The sequence below is a fragment of the Micropterus salmoides genome, unplaced genomic scaffold (assembly GCF_014851395.1).
Source record: "Micropterus salmoides isolate LMB-PRFRI ecotype aquatic unplaced genomic scaffold, ASM1485139v1 Ms_hic_scaffold_9, whole genome shotgun sequence".
Classification (NCBI taxonomy): domain Eukaryota; kingdom Metazoa; phylum Chordata; class Actinopteri; order Centrarchiformes; family Centrarchidae; genus Micropterus; species Micropterus salmoides.
In genome coordinates, this window is record NW_024044681.1 from 21,326,669 (window position 1) to 21,348,182 (window position 21,514).

The window sequence follows — 21,514 nt, forward strand, 5'->3', positions numbered from 1 at the left end:
CCGCAGTAGATGAGTGATGATTTGGTGTTTAGTCGATTACTGTTGATTGAATTGTTATTGTATCTAAAATGACATTATGATGGTGAACGCTGTCTGTGTAAATAAACTGTGCAATTTGCACTTTTCTGCTGACTGAGAGGGAAGATACACATGCTGAGTTTTTGTGTGTGTGTGTGACATTGAGTGAGTTAATGATCTATTCTAATATTAGTTTCAACTTCTTGTACATTGTATTTGCCAAACTGTACTTGTATTTTATGTTATCTGCTGAATTTCAGTATTTTTACTTTGAGTTGTGTGGCTGACTGAATGCATTTATTTATATTATATTTCTATAGTTTTTATTTTCTTTATTTAGAAAGAGACACTGCTGTTGTCTAGATTCTAGAGTCGTTATTGCTTCCTAATGTTTAGAGGTAACTAAAGTTTATTAGCATGGGTGTAAATCTGATTATGGCAGCTGTTAACATACTGTGATATGGTTAAGGGGTACTGTTGTGTACTGTTACATCAAACAGTCGAGATCAGATATTACAAATGAACGGCAAAAGTAATTCCTTGGTTTTGTACAACCTTCAACTGCCTTAAATCCTCAAAATTACATTATTAATGCTATTCTCACTGGTGGACCGTTTGGGAATGAAAACCCACAAAAATTGTATTGTCTGTATTGCCTCATCATTCCTGGCCGGGCCATATATACATCTGCATGTTAGCATGTTAGATTACAATGATACCATATAAAACAAAATTAACTGTTCAGGTGAATAGTTAATAGTGTATTCAGTGAGACTGTGGGGCTTGACATTAACTTTTTTGCTCACTAGCCAATGTGGCTAGTGGTTTTCCAAAGTTTTCACTAGCCACATTTTTGTTGCTGGGAAATGACATTTTATATGATTAAAGTTGACAATGGCATGCTTAAATTGGCGTGCTAAAATGTACTAATATTATCATTAGCTCTGATAAGATTGTGTGTAAAGCTCCTTTTTTGAAAACATGTAGTCTATTAAGATAAACATGGGTGTAAAAGATTAACTGAAAAGATAAAAACTAAACTGAAAACTACATTCACCAGAAACATTGTTAAAAACTTATTTATTTATAAAAGCAGTAGGCTACATACTGTCATATAGAGTCGTAAAATTATCTGCATTAGAAACAAAGAGCAAAGATGAGCAAATGATGTGCACTTTTGTAGTGTTTGTTTTGCATCTGCATTTCCTCAGAGCTCTGACTTGATTTATGTTTATCATCATGAAGCTCTGCAGTAGCTCTGAGTAACTGTAGATATGAATTGAGTATACAGGTATTTATTTTCCAGATTATTCCCCTACAAACGCATCTTCTGCTTTCATATATGGTAAGACAACTCTTTATTAAAACATATCTACATCTATATTTTACAGCATTTAACGGCACTTTCCTCCTGCTTTTCCCTGCCTCTGCTCTGCCTTTTCTCTTTCCTTCATTCACCTGTGCATTTTTCTCCACACTAGACGGCCACGCACACTCACGCACTGAACGCTGTGTTGATGTGTGTGTGCATGTGACCAGTCACTTATGATGACAGAGGTCCTACCATCAACGCGTCTCACCCTCGCGAGAGAGTGATTCACCTACTATTAAAAAACCTTGCTTTGTCATGGCTGCCGCTAGTTAAGTGGTTAATTAACGGCAGGCCAAACATCCCTCGGTCCAACGGCCAGTCCGCTAGTTTAATCTCCACAACGTCTTCTTGTTGACAGTGTTGTTTGTCGGTAGCGCGCAAGAAAAAAGGCTTCACTAATGGACCAATGAACAAACATTATGTGCAGGTAGTACTCATGGGAGTTGTAGTGTCATAGTGTCACATTGCAATTCGTTTGTTATTTATGCTTTTTGACAAAACTACAATTTTTCAACACGCCAAAGTGGCTAGTGGGAGTGACTGTGTTACCCGCCACTGCCACATTTGGCGGGCTGGCGAGTGTTAAAGTCAAGCCATGTGGGAGAACAATTTCAGTGAAATCTCAGTAACTGAGTAAATTTCATGCATATTTCTTGTAATCTTTAAAGGGCAATATGTAGTTTTTAGCGGTCATAAGCGGTGTGGTTTTCAGATTGCAATGAGGTATGTGCTCGAATGCGTGCTTGGCTCGAACTCATAAAGCATAACCGCTTTCATACAGAGATCCCATAATAAACACAGAAACACTGGCACACTGGCTTTTCACACAGACGTGTTCCAACTCTATCAACGTTCTGACCCCCCTTTCCGGCTCCGTAACGTTACCTTTCAGACAGTGCAGTGAGCCAGCATATTGGCATAATACTAACGGCAAAAAGAAGGCAGCGTGAAAGACTCACTGGGAGACAGCTTCACACATGCTGGAATCTTAGCTAAACTCCCACTGCAGCATTACAATGACAATTTTATCAGCCAACAGGGGGCGACTCCTCTGAAGTCTCTCTTCATTAGAAATAATGGCAAAATAACCTAACTTCTCACCTGGCTTATTGCCTCAGTAAACACTTTCATGACGAGTTTATGGTCTCAATCGTTAGTTTCATGTCGTCTTTAATACAGCATGATGTTCATTTAGTTAATTATGGTCCCATTTACAGGAAAATAGACTATAAAGCCGAGTATGATTCAGAGCGGGACTGTCTGTGATTGACAAGTCGTTACCATGGCGACCTGTCAATCAAGCTAGAGTGACTCGTACCTACAGCGCTCTGTAAATTTAACCAGCGCCGTTGAAAAAACTTATTTCACTAAAACCTCATGAACACTAAAACCTAAAACACAACCAGGAAAAACCAGGATCCAATGTCCTATCACAGACTGTCCCTTGCACACATAAAGAGGCAGATACAAGGATGCATACAGGATGCGGCCGATGCTGCAAGAAAAGCATTTCAAAAGATCACCCTGCACTCTGGATACAGATGATGTGGTCCAAGCCATTGCGCATATGTCAGAGCCAGACATTGAGGTGCTGTGGGTGGCATTTGGGACTGGTAAGAACTTTAGATGCATACCTCCCCATGATATTGCCAAGTCTCTGGTTCCTGCCAAATCCAAGGCCTTTCCTGTGCCCCATGCTTTCACTTGCTGGGACACAGTATCGGCATTTGCAACCAGGGACAAAAAGACAGCATGGGATACCTGGAATTACAATGATATGGCAACACAATCCTTCATGGCTCTGTCAAAGGCTCCAAAAAGCATTTCCATTGTGGAGCGCTTTACATTTCGCCTCTACGGTCGCACCAGCATCTCCAACAGACTGGGGTTGGATAGACGTTTAAAGTGCATAGTTCTGTGTCAATGTAGAGGAGAACTCTACAGAAGAATAGGTTCAACAACAACAAAACAATTTAAAAAAAGTAAATCCTTTTGTTTGACACATAATAATGTTGAATTTTAAGCTAACTTTCAATGGTCATATATCATTCTACTCTTTACAGTCACTGCATTGCCAGGGTTAATGAACAAAAGGATTAAGCTTTTAAAACTCTACACTAGGGGTCGGCAAATAAGTCTGGCATCGGGCCTAATTGTTTTCAATTGCCAAAACATCGTCAATAGACCATTTATATTCTAACATTTACTGTGTGTGTGATTAGCTCAGTTGGTAGTGCACAGGACTAATTTTTTTCTTCCTTTTTCAAAAATTTATTGTGTAGAGATTGTATTACATATTATTAAATTGATTGTGTAGAGATCGTGTACATCATAGCGGGTGGTCCACAACAACCTATGGATGCTTATTTTTGTGTCCCCAGTATCTCCAGGCAGAGGAAATTCCTGCCTTTCTCATTCTGGGGAATCTGATCTCACCTTTTCTGACGGCTTTTTCATGGGTGTGTCAAGTAAGCCAGAGACTCTTTTGAATTTCCTTCAGAAGTAAAAGCTCTCACTTAAACATGAAATAAATTACTGCTGCAAATATGTTCTCGTGCTTTTATTTTGTAGGCACAATCACTTAAGAGGAAGTGATTATGTGGCTAACTTTTGCTGTCATGGTTTCATTTTCATGGTTTTTATTTATTTTTTTTTATCAAAGTAATCTGGCCACGGGCCAGATATTATTGCAGCCAGCTTTGGCCCGCGGGCCGCCTATTGCCGTCCACTGCTCTACACAACTTGCTTGCAACAGACATGATATCATTTGTAAAGTGGTGGTGCATTTTAGCTAATGCTCCATTTTTGTTTTTTAAATTTTCAGGGCCCCAAACTGTACAAATGCACCAAGGTTTAAGCTTTTATGAAAGAGTGAACATATCACCTCATATGGTACATATCACCTGGACTATAGCGCAAATCCACAGAGCACCTATAATAGATTTTCTTGATATTTGGTATTGTATTTTAGTGACCTTTAATCATCATCATTCAGCTGTACATTTTATGGTGGCAATGAGAAATAAACTTGAACTTGGACATAGAGAAACTAGTTACAGTATATAAACAATGTTTCCCTCCATCATTGCCTTCAAAAAACCTAAAGCATGCTGTCATTACATACTAAAAGGACAGAAACTCACATCTGGTTGAACTCTTGTATGATAAAAACCTTGCTCTGAATAAACCAGTCAACACATTTTTGCATTTTGCTGTGGTAATCATACAAAATCTCAAAAATTCAAAACATACAGGCACAAAAAGAGCAGGTCAGCTCCACAGAATACACACTTCATGTAGTTCCTTCAGAATATGATTCTTCCAGAGAATAAACATTAGGTTGCCCCTGAATGGCTGGAGAAGTTTAATGTGAAGCAACACAGTATAGTTTAACCCAGCAAAGAGAAGCTAATAAGAAAACAATAGGAATCTTGTTCATCCTCTTTGAAATGCAACTGTAAGGTATCCATAACCCTAAATGTACAGATTAAAATGGTAATTGTTGATCACAGTTAATTGTTTTCTTGATCATTTCTGTTATGTTATGTTATGTATAGATTTTTCTGTGAGGTTTTGATTTTGCACCACATCTGCTATAATTTAAGCTGTGACTGTACAGAAAAACTTAAGCGTATAGGCTGCTTTTCAAATTTTATACCCTTCTTAAATATAAATAATTCTAATCATCATTGACTACAATTTTTATTTTTTTTTTATAATTTCTAGCACATAAGAAAAAGAGAAGTGCAATCCAATTTCAGATACTTATGTTGTCTTTGTTATTTCCCTAAAACATAACCATATTTGGCATGGTGGGTTTGTAGAGAGCGACAGAGAGCAACAGATTTGTGGATGACCTTGAGAACTTATAAACATATAACTTTGTTGTACAACTACAAACATTCATATAATCAGTTATCAGTTGCTTTCTTTGTTCTTGCAGTTCTCATACATGGAGAAAATAAAATATTATTGTACATAAGTTCATATACTGTAAGATAGGTTTGTATGGCAGTTATTACTGCATTATGTTTTAATTTCAGTAATGTAATTTTTCTGACAAATGTGTAATTAATACATACAAACTAATTTTTTAGACATTTGTGGGATGTTACAAAATAAATCTAGTATTTATAACGGCCCATTCATTTTCTTTATACAAATAATGCCACAAGTAAGAGGCCCAAAACATCAACAAATGCTTACATTGTGTTTTTTACCTTACTTTTGGATTGCACTTTGATTTTCAACAACTTTTTGACAGATTGTTTTATTTCTTGTGTCTGCAGAACATAAATGATTGGGTTCAACATGGGAGGGAACACGGAGGTCAGAGACAGGTTTATGATCCTGGCATTTGGATGTATACGTGCACTCATTGTAAATGTGATTAATATTGGGATGAAATAGATTGCCACTAAGGAAAGATGAGCTGTGCAGGTTTTAAAGGCCTTCACTCTTTCGTGAACTGTGGATACTTTAGACAATGTATAGCCAATATATAAATAACTTAAAAAGATAAATACCAGTGGAAGCCAAAGAATTAGAAGTGGTAACAACATACCAATGACAGTGTTGGGAAAATAGTCATTGCAGGCAAGCTTGTACATCGGGCCATGGTCACAGAAATAGCTATTAATGACCACAGACTTACAGAAGGAAAGTCTTGTCAGAAGACCAACAGCAATAAGTACAACAACAATGACCAAGACCCAGAAAGAGGCAATCAAAGACAGCATGGACCTGTGGGTCACCTTCACGTGATAGTGCAGTGGGAAGATTATAGCTACAAGTCTGTCATAGGCGAGTGCGACCAGATTAAGAGCCTGCATTGAAAGGCAGGTGAAGCAGAAAAAAAAGAATGCCATGCAGTCATTGTATGGGATGTAGAAATGGTTAAACAGAAAAATGTCAAGAAGTTTAGGCACCAGAGCAGAGCTACCAAACAGGTCCACAAATGCAAGGTTAAAAACTACAATGTATTTTGGAGTTCTCAGATTATAATCTAAGATTATTAAGGCCATTACAGCTGCGTTTCCCAGTACTGACAAAATATAAACAAAAAGGAGAAAGACATAGTAATACTTCATATTTGGGATACCTGAAAAACCACTTATGACAAAATATGCAGGACGCACAAAAGTGATGTTTTCCCCAAGAGCAGAGTTGAACAAGTTCATTGTAAAAAGCTTTCTTCTCCACAGTGCAGTTGTTGATGTAGATAAACGTCCTCTTCAGCGTGTCAGTGCTGTGTTCTGTTGTTCTCTTTGTGATGTTGATGACTGGCTTTAACTACTTTCACATGAGTGGCTAATAAAAGGAGCAGCCCTCTTTCTAAGCTCATATCAAATAACATCAATGTCTGATCCCCTGTGTCTGGAAGCCACTGAGCATCATTAAACCCCTTGATCAGTCCAATAGACTCATTGCACTCATCCAAACTACTTATCACATTCTCAGATACACTTGTCAACTGGAAGCCTATGAAGAATCCAGTTTACAGCCAAGTCGTTATGTACTGAGCTACTGCAGCCCCAAGTTGCAGTATGTCTCAAAATTCTTTACTGTGCGAGTCTGCGGCACCGACAACTGCTTGACAACTGAAAGTATGACCAACTGTTGCTGTCAAATATCAGGTCTGAACATGGAACCACTGAAGGCGTGATCAGTGATATGCTTAAAAGACAGACTGAGCTAAAATTCCAGCTAGCTGTTGTATTGTAATGAAATGGTCTGTAGGTCAACATTGGGTGGGATATGTTTTCGGTTTTTTAAAACAAAAACAGCACTTTTGTCTTAGATTCAGATAATTTACTTGCTAGTGGGACAATTGTCATTTTCAAAATATAGTTCAACCATTGCTGAAAAAGCGAGAGGGGACCAGCTGCAGACCTCCACTGTGGAGTCACTTTCAGTGCAGGACAGGAAATAACAAACTTATTTTTTCTTGTTTTCGTGTCACCTATAGGGCGTAACTTAATGTATTCTCAGTTGTTTTCGCTACACTACACATCGTGGCAATGATAGGTGAGCAATGGTAGCATTATCCAAAACATTGGAAAAGGTCTGAATGCATGGGTCTTGGCATATGTTCGCCGTCAAAATAGCTACCTATATCAACATTTGTAAACCTAAATCACACAAATTACAGAATGCGGGTACGCTATTTGTCGCTTTAAAAGAGACTATATGTAGTTTTTCAATGAAAACACAATGAATCAAATTTTCACTGCCTTATTGTCAATGTAAACTCCACATAAGGATAATAAAGGTTTATATGATGAAGCTCGTCATACCAAGCGAGATTCAGAGGTTGTTGGTGAAAACATTGAACATCAGAAAGGCTGGAGGCACGGAGAGTCATGCCAGAGTCGGTGCAATATATAATATGCAATGTTATGTGTTTCCACATTACTTCACCAGTTAATGCGATCCACATTACTATCCTGTATACCACCAGTGTTATGTGAAAGTGTTGATTTTAGCCTGCAAGAAAGGATGTAACGCTACAAAGCAAATCTAGAGTGATTTGTTTATACTAGCCTTGATTCAAGGCAGGAATACCCAGCTACATTAGCACAGCTCTACCGCTGTTTGCTTCGTAACGTTCAATTTAGATTTATTCTGGATTTACTGATACTTGGGTACACAGCTTCTCCACCGTCCCAGTCACTAAAACTTACGTGACCCACATCTTCAGGTGCTAATGCTAGTAATACACCGTTGGCATATACTAATTTGAGTGATTTAGATCTATAAATATTGATAGCAGTAGCTATTTTGACGTCAAACATGCCACGACACATGCATTCAGACATGCAAATCAGTCACTGCTGCCAACTCCTTTTCTAACTGCGTAATGTGTGTGTATACAGTGGTTAAAGTAAAAGTACTTTTACAGTACTATATTACTTACAGTAAAGTGGATGTGTCTCCATTAGTTTTTTAATAGTGGATGTTTAGGATATTTACATAATTATCGATACAGGTATAGGCTACAGGTTGTATTGCATGTGTTACGACCTGGCTCATGTGGGCAAGGAAGATAACAGTTATTTATTTGTCGGGTAAAAGTGACACGCAGTAAACTGCAACAGAAAAAGGGCCGATCCGATGCTGCTTAAACCAATGAAAACAATATAACCAAAAAGAAAACTTCACTGAGAGAGATAGCGAGCTTAACCTACTCGAGGCAGCAAAAACATTTTCAAAACCAAAACACAAACAGAGCAGCACCCTTAGACCTATCGAACCTAACACCAAACAACTACACAGATGCAGCAGAATCAGATTAAACTAAACCTCGGCCAGGTTTTCATAAACAGGTTTACCATCGCCCATCTCAATATTAACACACTCGTGCTTCACAATATCCCCACACAACCTGACACATTGAGGCAAACCAATCAATGGAAATCACAGCAGCCCTGGGGTGACAAGCAAACACTCTATTTAGCCGCAGTCGCTATCAATTGCCGTCACTTGATTGGAGGAATCCACCACCGGCCGCACCAATCATCGAGACCAGCCAGACAACAGGAGGAGTCGACATTGTTTGGTCCAATCCCCAGCGGGCAATCCTACAGCTCCTTAGCGGTCAGCAACCTTACATCTTCACTCAAAACAAGACGGCTACTAATACACAGGGGCCGTTTACAGATTTTACAGTTTTTAGTCCATTAGCTATAATCCTTATGGTCCAGTTCCCACAGTTGTCAGTTTTTCATATTATATTGAGCAGACTGCAGTAAAATGCCATAGTATATTATTCTTCAAAGGGAAATTATGAATGAGAAGTGGGTGTACAACATATTTCTACTGATTTAAGTTATACCTCTGGAAGGGCTTTCACTATAGGCCAAGGTTATTCTAGGTCCTCTATCTAAGAGTTTCCCTGCTGGATGTCAGAGAGTTCACTGCTGAATTGATATGCTGCCTCTTGCAATCTTACATCATTACTTCATCATTGTCTTGGATGTAACTGTAACTTTGACAGATGAACTTTTGTCCATCCATTCATCGTCAACTGCTTATGCTGCGTACAGAGTCGTGGGGGGCTGGAGCCAATCCCAGCTGACATCGGGCAAAAGGCGGGGTACACCCTGGACAGTTCACGAGTCCACCGCAGGGCCACAAATAGACAAACAAACACTCACTCACATTCACACCTAAGGACAATTTTAGAGACACCAATTAATCTAGCCTGCATGTCTCTGGGAGGAAGCCGGAGCACCTGGAGAAAATCCACGCGGACACGGGCAGAACATGCAAACTTTTTTAACTTTTGTCCTTACAATATAAATGGTATTCTTTTAAATGAGAGAAAGATTCCAGTAAAGTTCAAATTTAGTCAAGTTTAGTGATAATTTCAAGCAAATAAACAAATAAATTAAATACATGTGTATCCGAGCTGGTCCCGGTAGCAGACTCTATAAACTCTTTATTACATTGGTTAATTTGTCCTGTCTCACTCCTCCTCTTGCTGGTCTTATGCTAAGACCCACCTTTTCCACCCTACAACACTTCTAAAGAAATAACAACACCTGTAAAGAAATAAGACTGAAATGTGACATCAGAAATAAGACATCATCTTGACATTAGTAAAAAGTGTATGTGACAAAAGAGAGTTAACATCAACATCAACACAAGCACAGGTTCGTGTGCTGTGTCACATGATGACCTTCAGAGCAGTCTGAGTAGCAGTCCTCTTGCAAGGGCCCCTTTGTATCCATAAATCTTGTCTTCCACACTTACCCTCCTTACAAAGGCCTCATATGTTTATAAATCTTAGTTTACTCATATCAAGCCTGGCCCCAGGTGTTATCAACTTTATGTGAGAATATAACAAGGTGTCATTGTCTCTCATTTGGGTGTCTTAAGTCATTTCAAATCATGGTTTTCACCCCAACTTCCCCTCTGACCTATTAGCAACATTGTTTTACTGGCTGGGTGTGTGTGTCTTTGCACAATGTGAGGTGTATGTGTGATGTTGTGAACTCTATGTCTTCCTATAAAAATGTGAAGGCCGCAGCATGAGAGTAAACTGCACGTCAAACTTCAGTCTATCCTTCAATAAACACCTTAAACATTATAATCTTAAACATCTTAAACATTACCCTAGAATTCCGTAGTTATCAAGCTAGGCATATAGAATATTCAAGCATCATGGCTAAATGTTAAGTAAAATATCTTCAACACTGTCTCTAACTATCAAACAACCGACTGGCTTTGGCCAGCTTACAAATCAACAATCAACTTACAAAATCTTGAAATTCAAGCATGCGGTCAAATGAAAAAAGCACATGTATGTAAGTATTCCCAGCCTGTTTCCACTGATCATCCTTAAGATGTTTCTACAACTTGATTGGAGTCCACCTGTGGTAAATTCAGTTGATTGGACATGAGTTGCAGAGTTAAGGTCCCACAGTTAACAGTGCATGTCAGAGCACAAATCAAGCCATGAAGTCTAAGGAATTGCCTGTAGACCTCAGAGACAGGATTGTATAGAGGCACAGATCTGGGGAAGGGTACAGAAATATTTCTGCAGCATTGAAGGCCCCAATGAGAACAGTGACCTCCATCATCCGTAAATGGAAGAAGTTAGGAACCACCAGAGTTGGCCGCACTGCCAAACTGAGAGATTGGGGGAGAAGGGCCTTAGTCAGGGAGGTGACCAAGAACCCGATCACTCTGACAGAGCTCCAGGGTGTCTTTGAGGAGAGAGAATATTCCAAAAGAACAACCAACTCTGCAGCAGGCCTGTACTGTATGTGGTCAGACGGAAGCCACTCCTCAGTAAAAGGCACGTGATAGCCTGCCTGGAGTTTGCCAAAAGGCCGCTGAAGGACTCAGACCATGAGAAACAAAACTTTGAAGACTGAACTCTTTGGCCTGAATGGCAAGCATCATTTCTGGAGGAAACCAGGCACCGCCCATCACCTGTCCAACACCATCCCTACTGTGAAGCACGGTGGTGGCAGCATCTTCTATTCAGCTCTCGCTGCCTCAGTAAAGCAGCCAACATGCAAAATGACCCATCCCCCTCTGGCCATCATCGGTTTGACCTGCTGCCCTCTGGCAGATGCTTTAGGTCAATGAAATCACAAACAAACAGATTTAAGAAAAGCTTCTACCCAGAGCCATTCGAGAACTGAACACTGCCAACACTGATACTGACTGTGAACTGTCATTGTCATTGTCACTGCACAGATATTTACATTTTATTTCAACTATACTCTGTGTGTGTATATGTACTTTTTATTGGAGCAATTTCTTTTACTTACTACTAATCTTACTACTAAGATTTTCAGTACTTTACCCACCAATGACTGGCGTTATGAAGCAAACAACGGCAGATCCATGCTAATGTAGCTGGCTGCCACTGCCATGCATCACTGTTGGTTTTAGAAACAACCCATTCCACATTTGCTTTGGACTGTTACGTGTCCAATAGAATAAAAGCCAACTCTGGGTGGGTTTTTATATCCCAGTCAAAGCTGATGTCTCTCCATAACTCAAATGCCTTTCCAATGTTTTCCGGTGTTTTCGCCTGACACAGTTCTGATTCTCGTTTGGCCTGACGGGCTTCAGCCTGCAGGAGAAACTACTGTTGTCCTTCTACCACTGCTCCATCTGGATTGTACAGACAAATTGTATGCGTGGTATGCCAGCTGCTCAGCATTGGACAGGAAAGCCCTTCAAATGGTCAGCAATACTCCACAGAGGATGAATGTCACAACTTACATTAAGCAATGGATTTTGAGGAAAATCCGACCTGATTTCTTATGGGATGCAGCATAGTAATGACTTCTGTTTAAGGCAGCTCCATATAAAGATGGAGTTTCTAAGCTCTCCGCACAGGTACTCTCAATTTCAGCATATTGCTATTTTTAAGTAACCAAACCCAAGCATATGGAAAGCGAGTTAGGCTGATGATTCTAAAGCGTAATTTATACTTCTGCGTCAAATTGACAGCGTAGCCTCTGCATAGCCCCCTACCCTACGCTGTCACCTACACTGTAGCCTGACGTGTATCTCCTCAAAAATGTAACTACACGTCGAGGTGACGCGAACCGTAAGCTCTGTGATTGGTCAGCTGGGTAGCCTGGCAATGCCTCCGAGCTGACAGGAAGTTCCTGTGCTTTGAAGTAACTTTTGCAATCGGCCAAAACAGCGGCTGCAACAGTGGATCAATATATTTGACCGTCACAACCCGAGCGAAATGACTCGTTTCACTATCAGAATGTGATCCACTTGGTCAATAACATTTGAAACGGCTATACCAGCCGCACATATACAATTTTACCGTTCCTTTTAGCGGAGGGCTAAACCGGAAATTAGCCTGCTTGTCTGGCAAAAGTCAACACAGTGGATGCTGTGGCGCTACTGCCGACTAGCGTTTGGGGGTGTAATTGCAGAATGACGGACACACCTACGCACAAGTATGCACGGCAAACATAATTTCAGAACTTCCCTTTTTATGTTAATCAGGATAGCTTCACTTACTTGGGTGTTTGTCACTTACAAGTACAGGGATTTGGTTGACAATAATTTCAAAACAGCGTTTCATAAGGCCTTGCAGGATATGGAGAGATGGTCAACCCTCCCCTTGTCTCTCACTGGTAGGATCAATTCAACCAGTCTTTTTTCATAAATCTTTCTTTAAGGAATTAAATAAATGACAGTATACTTTCGTTGAATAAAACAGTACCTTGAGTAAGGAAAGAATATTCGGAAACAAAGAGGGAGGATCGGGTCTATCTACTTGTATTACTATTCGGCGACCAACATCCATAAGATGATACTCTTGATCTCAGATCTATTGGATGAGGAATGTCCAGTCTGGTGTCACATGGAACAAAATTCAAGTAACCCTGTGTAACTTTATTCTTTCATCTGTGCCCACTGCCCCTTTTCATATTGACCCTAATCCTTTGACTGCGTTATTTGGTGTAGTCCCGCAGGAAACGCCAGCAATTTACCATGCGGAGGCAATAGCATTCTCTACCTTACTAGATGCCTGATACTCCTGAATTGGAAGAAAGCCCTGCCACCATCTCACAAACTCTGGGTGGAGGAAGTGATGTCTTATCTTACAGTCGAACAGTTTCTAGATAATAGCCTACTATAAGGTCTGGCAACCATATAAACAATGCAGCCCTCTAGATACTGTATTAGCATGGCATGTACAACTCAGTCAGTGTGTCAAGTTAGTGGTTCCTCGCGGGTCAAGTAATGTTTAAAAAGGATATCATATTCTTTGTGTGGTTCATCAGTGATGATAAAATATTCAAATGACTCGCAAGGCACAACACAGAGCTGGTGCTCTGTCTCTCTTCCTCTCTTCCTATCTTCCTCTTCTCTTCGACTATTCGGGGTCACCCCTAAAATATATATATATATATATATATATATAGCATGTACAGTCCCCTCCAATAGTATTGGAACAGTAAGGCAAATTCCTTTGTTTTTGATGTTCACTGAAGACATTTGGGTTTAAGATCAAAAGATGAGTATGAGACAAGAATTCAGAATTTCAGCTTTTATTTCCTGGTATTCACATCTATATGTGTTAACTTCTTAACATTCCTGGAAAATTAATGCAAAACGCCGATTCAAGGCATAAAGTAAATTGAATGTAGTTCTTGAACCATTTGGAGTATATGCATGGTTTTGGGCTTCTCTGAAAGATAATACTCTGGAGTGTCTAACCCAAAAGAATGATTGTAAGTGCTACTGGAATTGATTAATATAAGTTTAAACACCCTAAAACTAAAATCTTTCATTTCTGCTTGAAAATGCTTGCTAACAAATGCAGATGTGTTTTTTTGCTGGTAGATCATGAACTTCATACATAAAGCTGGATATCATCCATCTATCCATCCATTGTCAACCGCTTATCGCGCGTACAGGGTTGCGGGGGGCTGGAGCCAATCCCAGCTGACATCAGGCAAAGGGCGGGGTACACCCTGGACAGGTTGCCAGTCCATCGCAGGGGCTGGATATCATTATTTTCAGAATTTTATTGGCTACATGAAGTTGTCAGTCATCGGCACAAGTGCTTGCAATTGGCTCGGCCTAACCACAAAATAATAGGGGCTGGCCCTTCCTTACAGCGCAGGCTCTTGTTGGCTGTTAAAGGCTGTAATAGGGACATGTGAGCTCTTATTGGGTCGGATTTGGTGTCACTCGAAAGTTTAGAGTTCAGCGGCTAATTTTAATACAAGCTATCGTAGTTGTTTACATTTAAATCTGCGTTATTACGGATATAATGACATACGAGCCACGTCTGCCGGCAAATATGAAACGATGCGGCAGCAGTCCCTGGGGATTTATTGATGTAATAATGTGATTTGGACTATATATTTTTACTGGATTGGATCATCTGGACCTTTGACAATGTAACAAGACCATTTTTGTTGGAATATAATCAATCGGTGGATTACTATGAGTCGCGTCAATTTTGCTTGTACTGGTTGGTCTGACAGAAGCGCTGTCACCACCCACTGTGGTGATTGTATCTTGAAATGGTTTGGATTGGTTGAATTACAAGGATTTTAGCTTTTAAACGGTGTATTATGAGTATGAAGTTAACATAGCAGTTGTGTGCAAATACCAAAAACTGCCGCTAGGACCTGACGGCCCGTGGGCGGGCAGTTAGTATGTTAAGAGGTTTTAAATAGGTACGTTACTATCTCCACCATCGCGGCTGCCGTCTTGGTTCCAACAGACGTAACTCGGGATTTTCCCTGACAACTTGCAGTGTTATGAAAATAATTGCTCCTGTTGGTTTGTTTTTTGTGGAACTTCCGGGTTCTGATTGATTACACCACCAGAAAAACCATAGATACCTCCTCGTTTCAAGTCTCCGTCTTTCCCGTTGAAATACTGGCATTTTGAGTTTGTCGGTCACAAAATTGTCTCGTTTTTTGCTGAAAGTGAGTAAAAACATTCTTTAAACTGTAATAGACATTTAGTTTAGTTGTTAAACTACAAGTGAACGAATTTTCAATGAATTTGAACGACGACCTTGGGAGTTTTATTGCCCGCAAAATCTGCTTCCATTGGCTAATAACGTAAGAAGCAGCCAGCAGAGTGTGCTTTAGCCGTGCCGCAGGGTCACACCTTTTGTTTTGACTTCAGTGGAAAACAGAGGACAAAATAAAGTGACTACTTTTGGCTGTCAAATGACCAGTGTTGTGCGATTATTGAACCTATAAACATGGTCTTGGTATCATTTTAAAGGATATTTCAAGCTCTTTCTATCTGTACAATTTGTTTTAGCATTTAACCATGTTGAAAATTTTGTTCACATACCTATTTTAAACAACTTAGGACATGTCACTATTTGTATTAGAACACAGCATTCTTAGGTGGGCAAAAGTAAAGGAACAAATAATCGTCAAGTAAATAACATTTAATATTTGGTGGCATAACCCTTGCTTGCAGTAACTGCCTCAAGCCTGCGACCCAAACTGTTGCATTCTTCATTTGTGATGCTATTCCAGGCTTTTACCGCATCTTCTTTCAGTTCTTCTTTGTTTCTGGGTGTTTCTCCCTTCAGTCTCCTCTTAAGGAGATGAAATGCATGCTCTATTTGGTTAAGGTCAAGTGATTGACTTGGCCAAAACCTTCCACTTTTTCCCCTGATGAAGTCCTTTGTTTTATTGGCAGTGTGCTTTGGGTCATTGTCCTGCTGCATGATAAACTTCCTCCCGATTAGTTTCAATGCATTTCTCCGTAAATTGGCAGACAAAATGTTTCTGTACACTTCTGAAATCATTCTGCTGCTACCATCATCAGTTACATCATCAATAAATATTAATGAGTGTGTTCCAGAAGCAGCCATGCATGCCCAAGCCATGACATTACCTCCACCATGCTTCACAGATGAGCTTTTATGCTTCGGATCATAAGCAGTTCCTTTCTTTCTCCACACTTTGGCCTTTCCATCACTTTGGTAGAGATTAATCTTGGTCTCATCAGTCCATAAGATTGTGTTCCAGAACTTTTGAGGCTCAACTTCTGTGCAAATTTTAATCTGGCCTTACTGATGATGGGTTCGCATCTTGTGGTGTGGCCTGCTCTCTGAGTCTTCTTCCAACAGTGGATTGTGATACCTTCACCCCTGCACTGTGGAGGTTGTTGGTGATGTCATTAAATACATATTTAGATGTTGCCTAAATGACAAGGCTATACATGAGCATATACCCATGGATATACACACAGGAAAATATAATAAAATAAAAGCAATACATACAGTATCTCACAAAAGTGAGTACATCCCTCACATTTTTGTAAATAATGTAAATTGGATTATATCTTTTCATGTGACATCACTGAAGAAATGACACTTTGCTACAATGTACAGTATTCAATTACATTTTTTCAATTCAATTTTATTTATATAGCGCCAAATCACAACAATAGTTATCTCAGAGCGCTTTTCATAAAAGAGCAGGTCTAGACCAGCACTCTGTGATGATATTTACAGAAGCCCAACAGTTCCCACCAAGAGCAAGCACTAGGCGACAGAGGCAAGGAACAATTTCCTTTTAAGAGGCAGAAACCTCGAGCAGAACCATGGCTCAGGGTGGGCGGCCATCTGCCTAGACTGGTTGGGGGTGAGAGAGAGAGAGGGAGAGAGAGAGGGCAAGAGAGGAACATGGAGATGTAAGGAGAGAGAGAGGAGAGGGAGGCAGCTTTCACAATACAGAGCCAGAAACACCTGCAGGAAGTGATAGTGTTACGCCCCTGTAAAAGGGGAAATAGAAAGTACGACACGGACACGATGTAGCCTCAGTCAAGTCCAATGTTGTAATGGACGAACGTAAGCCACACGTTCCGTACACAGGTTGAACGAGGCATGAGCAATCGTGAACCGATCCTCCAATCACAAACTAGTACTTAAAACTATACGTCAAAAAGAAAGTTAAACTTATGTAAACAATCAAACACTGCATATTGTTATTTAAGATGCATTTCCCCAAATTGATATAGAAGTTAAATAAAAAACATTTTAAACACAGATCGTCTTTTTATCCTATTAACCTTTTTAGCCTCTTTTACCCAAAAAGCAATAGATTACTGATCAGTGTATTTTAACTTTGTCCTGTTTTATAAAGGAATGAATTATCAGTTTTTACTCAAACAGTGTAATGATTCAAAGCATTCTAATTTTCCCTTTTTATGGACATTTTTAAGTATCTTTTAACTCATATCAACCCAACTTATATCCTCCCATTCAATTTATTCAGTATAACACCTTTTTTGATCATCCTTACGTGCTCACTTAATGTACTCAGTATTACATCATTTTCATCATCCTTACAATAGGAGGTGAGAGGAGAGGGACGAGAAAGGACAGGACTACGGGAAAGGGAAGAAGTCGAGTTAGTAACATGCATTAATGGGATGAGGTTGCATACAGAGCGAAAGAAAGAAGAGGAGAGAGGAGCTCAGTGCATCATGGGAAATCCCCCGGGAGTCTAGGCCTATAGCAGGATAACTAAGGGATGGTTCAGGACTCACCTGAACCAGCCCTAACTATAAGCTTTATCAAAGAGGAAAGTCTTAAGCCTACTCTTAAATGTGGAGATGGTGTCTGCCTCATGAACCCAAACTGGAACCTGGTTCCACAGGAGAGGAGCTTGATAGCTGGACGCTCTGGCTCCCATTCTACTTTTGGAGACTCTAGGAACCACAAGAAACCCTGCATTTTGGGAGTGTAGCGCTCTGGTGGGGTAATAAGGTACTATTCCAGGTTGCCCCTGGAATCCTCTTCCACTCCTCCATGACGACATCCTAGAGCTGGTGGATGTTAGAGACCTTGCGCTCCTCCACCTTCCGTTTGAGGATGCCCTACAGATGCTCAAAAGGGTTTAGGTCTGGAGACATGCTTGGCCAGTCCATCACCTTTACCCTCAGCTTCTTTAGCAAGGCAGTGGTCGTCTTGGAGGTGTGTTTGGGGTTGTTATCATGTTGAAACACTGCCCTGTGTTTGCTTGTGTTTGTAGTCATTTGGGTTTATTCTTTATTCTGTTCTGTATTAGTTTCCTGCCTGGTTACCTTACTGTTTCACTCTGTCTCGTTTAACTGTGTGTCTGCTGTGCCTAATTAGCTGCTCATGTCATTCACCTGTGCTCTTCATCTCTGCTTGTTTGCCTGTGCATGTTGTGTCCTTGTCGTCCCAGTGTTCTGTCCCATCCCTGCGCTTTTGGATTATTTCATTGGATTGTACTTTTTTTCTCAAAAGCCAATCATAATTGCTACCTCAGAGGGCACACTTTTGGAGCAACTAGAGGTTAAGTGTCTTACTCAGCGACACACTAAAGGCATATGTCTTAACTACTACCCTATTCATTTTCAGAATACTTTATTGACTACAGGCCTACAGGTGCGGATATACTACAGCACGTTACTTCTGCCAATAAACCAATGGATTGTGTGTCTTTGGAACAAATCTGTCAAATGAGTTAGAGGCTGATGTGCGGTTTGTTCCAAACACTGTGAATCAAGCGTAGAAGCTTGATTCATCATCGAAACAGGGCTGAAACGCAACGAAGCCTTGCTTCACTGCGGTCACGTGACACTGACGTTTTGAACCACGCTTTGGAGCAGTGTTTCAAAACATCTGTGCTTCGGGATCTCGACACAACGTCGACAAGTCAGTATCGAGTGTCCCATCCCTACCTCTCGGACGTCTTCCACGGCACCCTCTCGGTTCCCCCCCGTGCCTCACAGTCAGCCTGCTACCACACTCCTCCACCAACCCCCCCGGTCAGTTCTCCCATGCCTCCACTCTTCCTCTGCCCCCGATGCCTCCCAGTTCCCTCGTCCCACCCTCCTCGGTCCCACCTGCTCCTTGGCTCCCTTGCCTCAGCCCCCTCTACCCTACTTGCTCCTCGGTCCCCCGTGCCCGTGCATCCACCTCTCCCTCACCTCCACTTCCTCGACCCCTTTTTCCCCTCTTTCACCTGAGTGTTGCTTTTGGGTCCTTTCTGTCCAACACACAACAGTCAGCTGTGACTGTGCAGCAGACCGGCTCTAATTTTGTCTTAGCCAGTTTGGTAACGTGGAGTTTTGAAATATAAACACCTGAAAACTGAAGCCAACTTTGCTCTGTTTGGGAATGTGAGTTGCGCTTTATGAGAGGTGCTGAAGTTAACATGTATGTGGATTTTCGGTGAGATTGTGAATTTAAGTGTTTCACTAAATTTACTGAATTTTTTTGCTGAAAATACAAATTGTTGTGTACCAACTTAGTTCTTCAAATTATATTGATAATTGTTCAGTGACTGAGTGTTGAGCTGGCCTTTCTCCACCTAGTGGTAGCTATATTTTTAGGCCTCTAGGAATTTTTTTTATTTCACACAGAGCACAGGAAACACATGTACTTCAAGTATTTGCACATGTTGTTCAGGATGTGCATGTGAATCAAAATGTGTAGTTTGTATTTAAATAAAAATTGTAGTGGCATTGTTGTTGCATATGAACAGTGGAAAAAAAGTTATGAATGCATGAGAAATAAAGATGTTTAGCTAAATAAGTTTATCACTGATGCACTCATCTACCAAAATCTATTTGAATTAAAATGTTTTAAAAGCATCATCACGGTAAATATCGATATATAGTTTAATTAGCTTAATAGCTTAATTTGATTGATTAATTACAAAACTACACACAAGTTACAAAACTTGTAATTAATTTGATTATTTTTTTTATATTTATATATCTATTATTATTATTATTAACAAGGTCAAACTTCAGTTAATAGTCTGACTAACTATCAGTCCATACATTAAAAATAAATGACATGTACAAACGCTGCTGGCACACTGGATGTCTTCATCTTTGTATATATATACTGGATGACTTTTCTTGAGTAACATTTTTTATCGGGTATCTATACTTTTACTTAAGTATGAAAATAGAGTACTTCTTCCACCACTGCATTTCACACAGAACTCCAAAAATGGACTGGACAAAATTATTGGCACCTTTCATAATCTTCAGAAATAACTGTATTTGAAGCATGTGATGCTCCTTTAATCTGTAATTGAATTCACCTGTAGGAATTCACAAGCGCTGGCAAGAAATCATACTCCTAACCAGTTACAATGGAGAAAGGTTGACTAAACCTTTGTGTTGTATGTGTGTGTGTCTGTGTGTACCACATCTAAATATGTATATTTCTAGCCTTCTTTTATTGCTGGTTTTGTATGTTTACCCTACTGTGGCATATGGATCACTATTCTTGCTGTACCAAAAATGTGAAAATCTAATAAACATATTTGAATAATAATAGCAAGCAACACAGTGGGCGAATAGTTAATTTTTATGTGAGGTTACAATCCATTCACAAATAGGCAATAAAAAAGATTGATTTCATAAGAAACTACATATGAACCTTTAAAAGACAGACAGAGCTAAAATCGCAGCTAGCTATTGTATTGTATGGTCTGAAATGGTTTAGAGGCCAAAAATATGTTTTTTATTAAACAAAAACAGGTGATTGTCTTAAATTCAGATACTTTACTTGCCAATGGCACAATTTTAATTTTCTAAATATCCAATAGTTCAACAACTGCTGAAAAAGCTAGTAGTAGTTCCCAATATTTAGAAAGTTAGTACAATCTCAAAAATGCTCTTTCTGGCTATGGTTCTGGGGGGAAAAATCCTTCAGATCTGCCTGTGATAGTTAAACAGAGTGTATGAGACATTTTAGTCACATCAGTAACTTTATGAGTTGGAGCTATCAACCTCTATATTCTGATTCTCTTCGATTTTCAGTGCTTAATCTTGTTATTGATATGCTGCTTTTATACATAACACAAAAACCTACAATACAAATGCAATAAAATTGTTTTATAAAAATATGTTGTTTTCTTTATAACTGCCTCCCAGAAAACAATAATAATGTGCATCAAAGCAATCTGCAATTACACACTAAAGAGACAGAGAGCTTCAATATTAACCTAAGTAGCCTAAATTGGACCTCATGCTGAATAAACATTTAGGCAATTTTGCATTGTTCAGCGCTGGATCACAAAAAGAACTGGTAAACTCCACAGAGTCTATACTTCCTGTAGCTGCTTCACAATAAAATTCTTCAAGACAAGTCAG

At 39.8% G+C, this 21,514-nt stretch overlaps 1 protein-coding gene across 1 annotated transcript; it reads right to left on the reverse strand.

Annotated features, from left to right (window-relative positions):
- Window positions 1-5,592: 5,592 nt before the first annotated feature.
- On the reverse strand, window positions 5,593-6,570 carry LOC119896156 (olfactory receptor 6C4-like). Its single transcript, XM_038709647.1, has one exon. The coding sequence runs from the start codon at window positions 6,568-6,570 to the stop codon at window positions 5,593-5,595; it is 978 nt and encodes a 325-aa protein (XP_038565575.1).
- Between the last annotated feature and the right edge of the window lie 14,944 nt (window positions 6,571-21,514).

Bases quoted from the DNA above. Each gene is read 5' to 3' on its own strand.
- LOC119896156 (XM_038709647.1), bottom strand. From the start codon at position 6,570: ATGAACTTGTTCAACTCTGCTCTTGGGGAAAACATCACTTTTGTGCGT.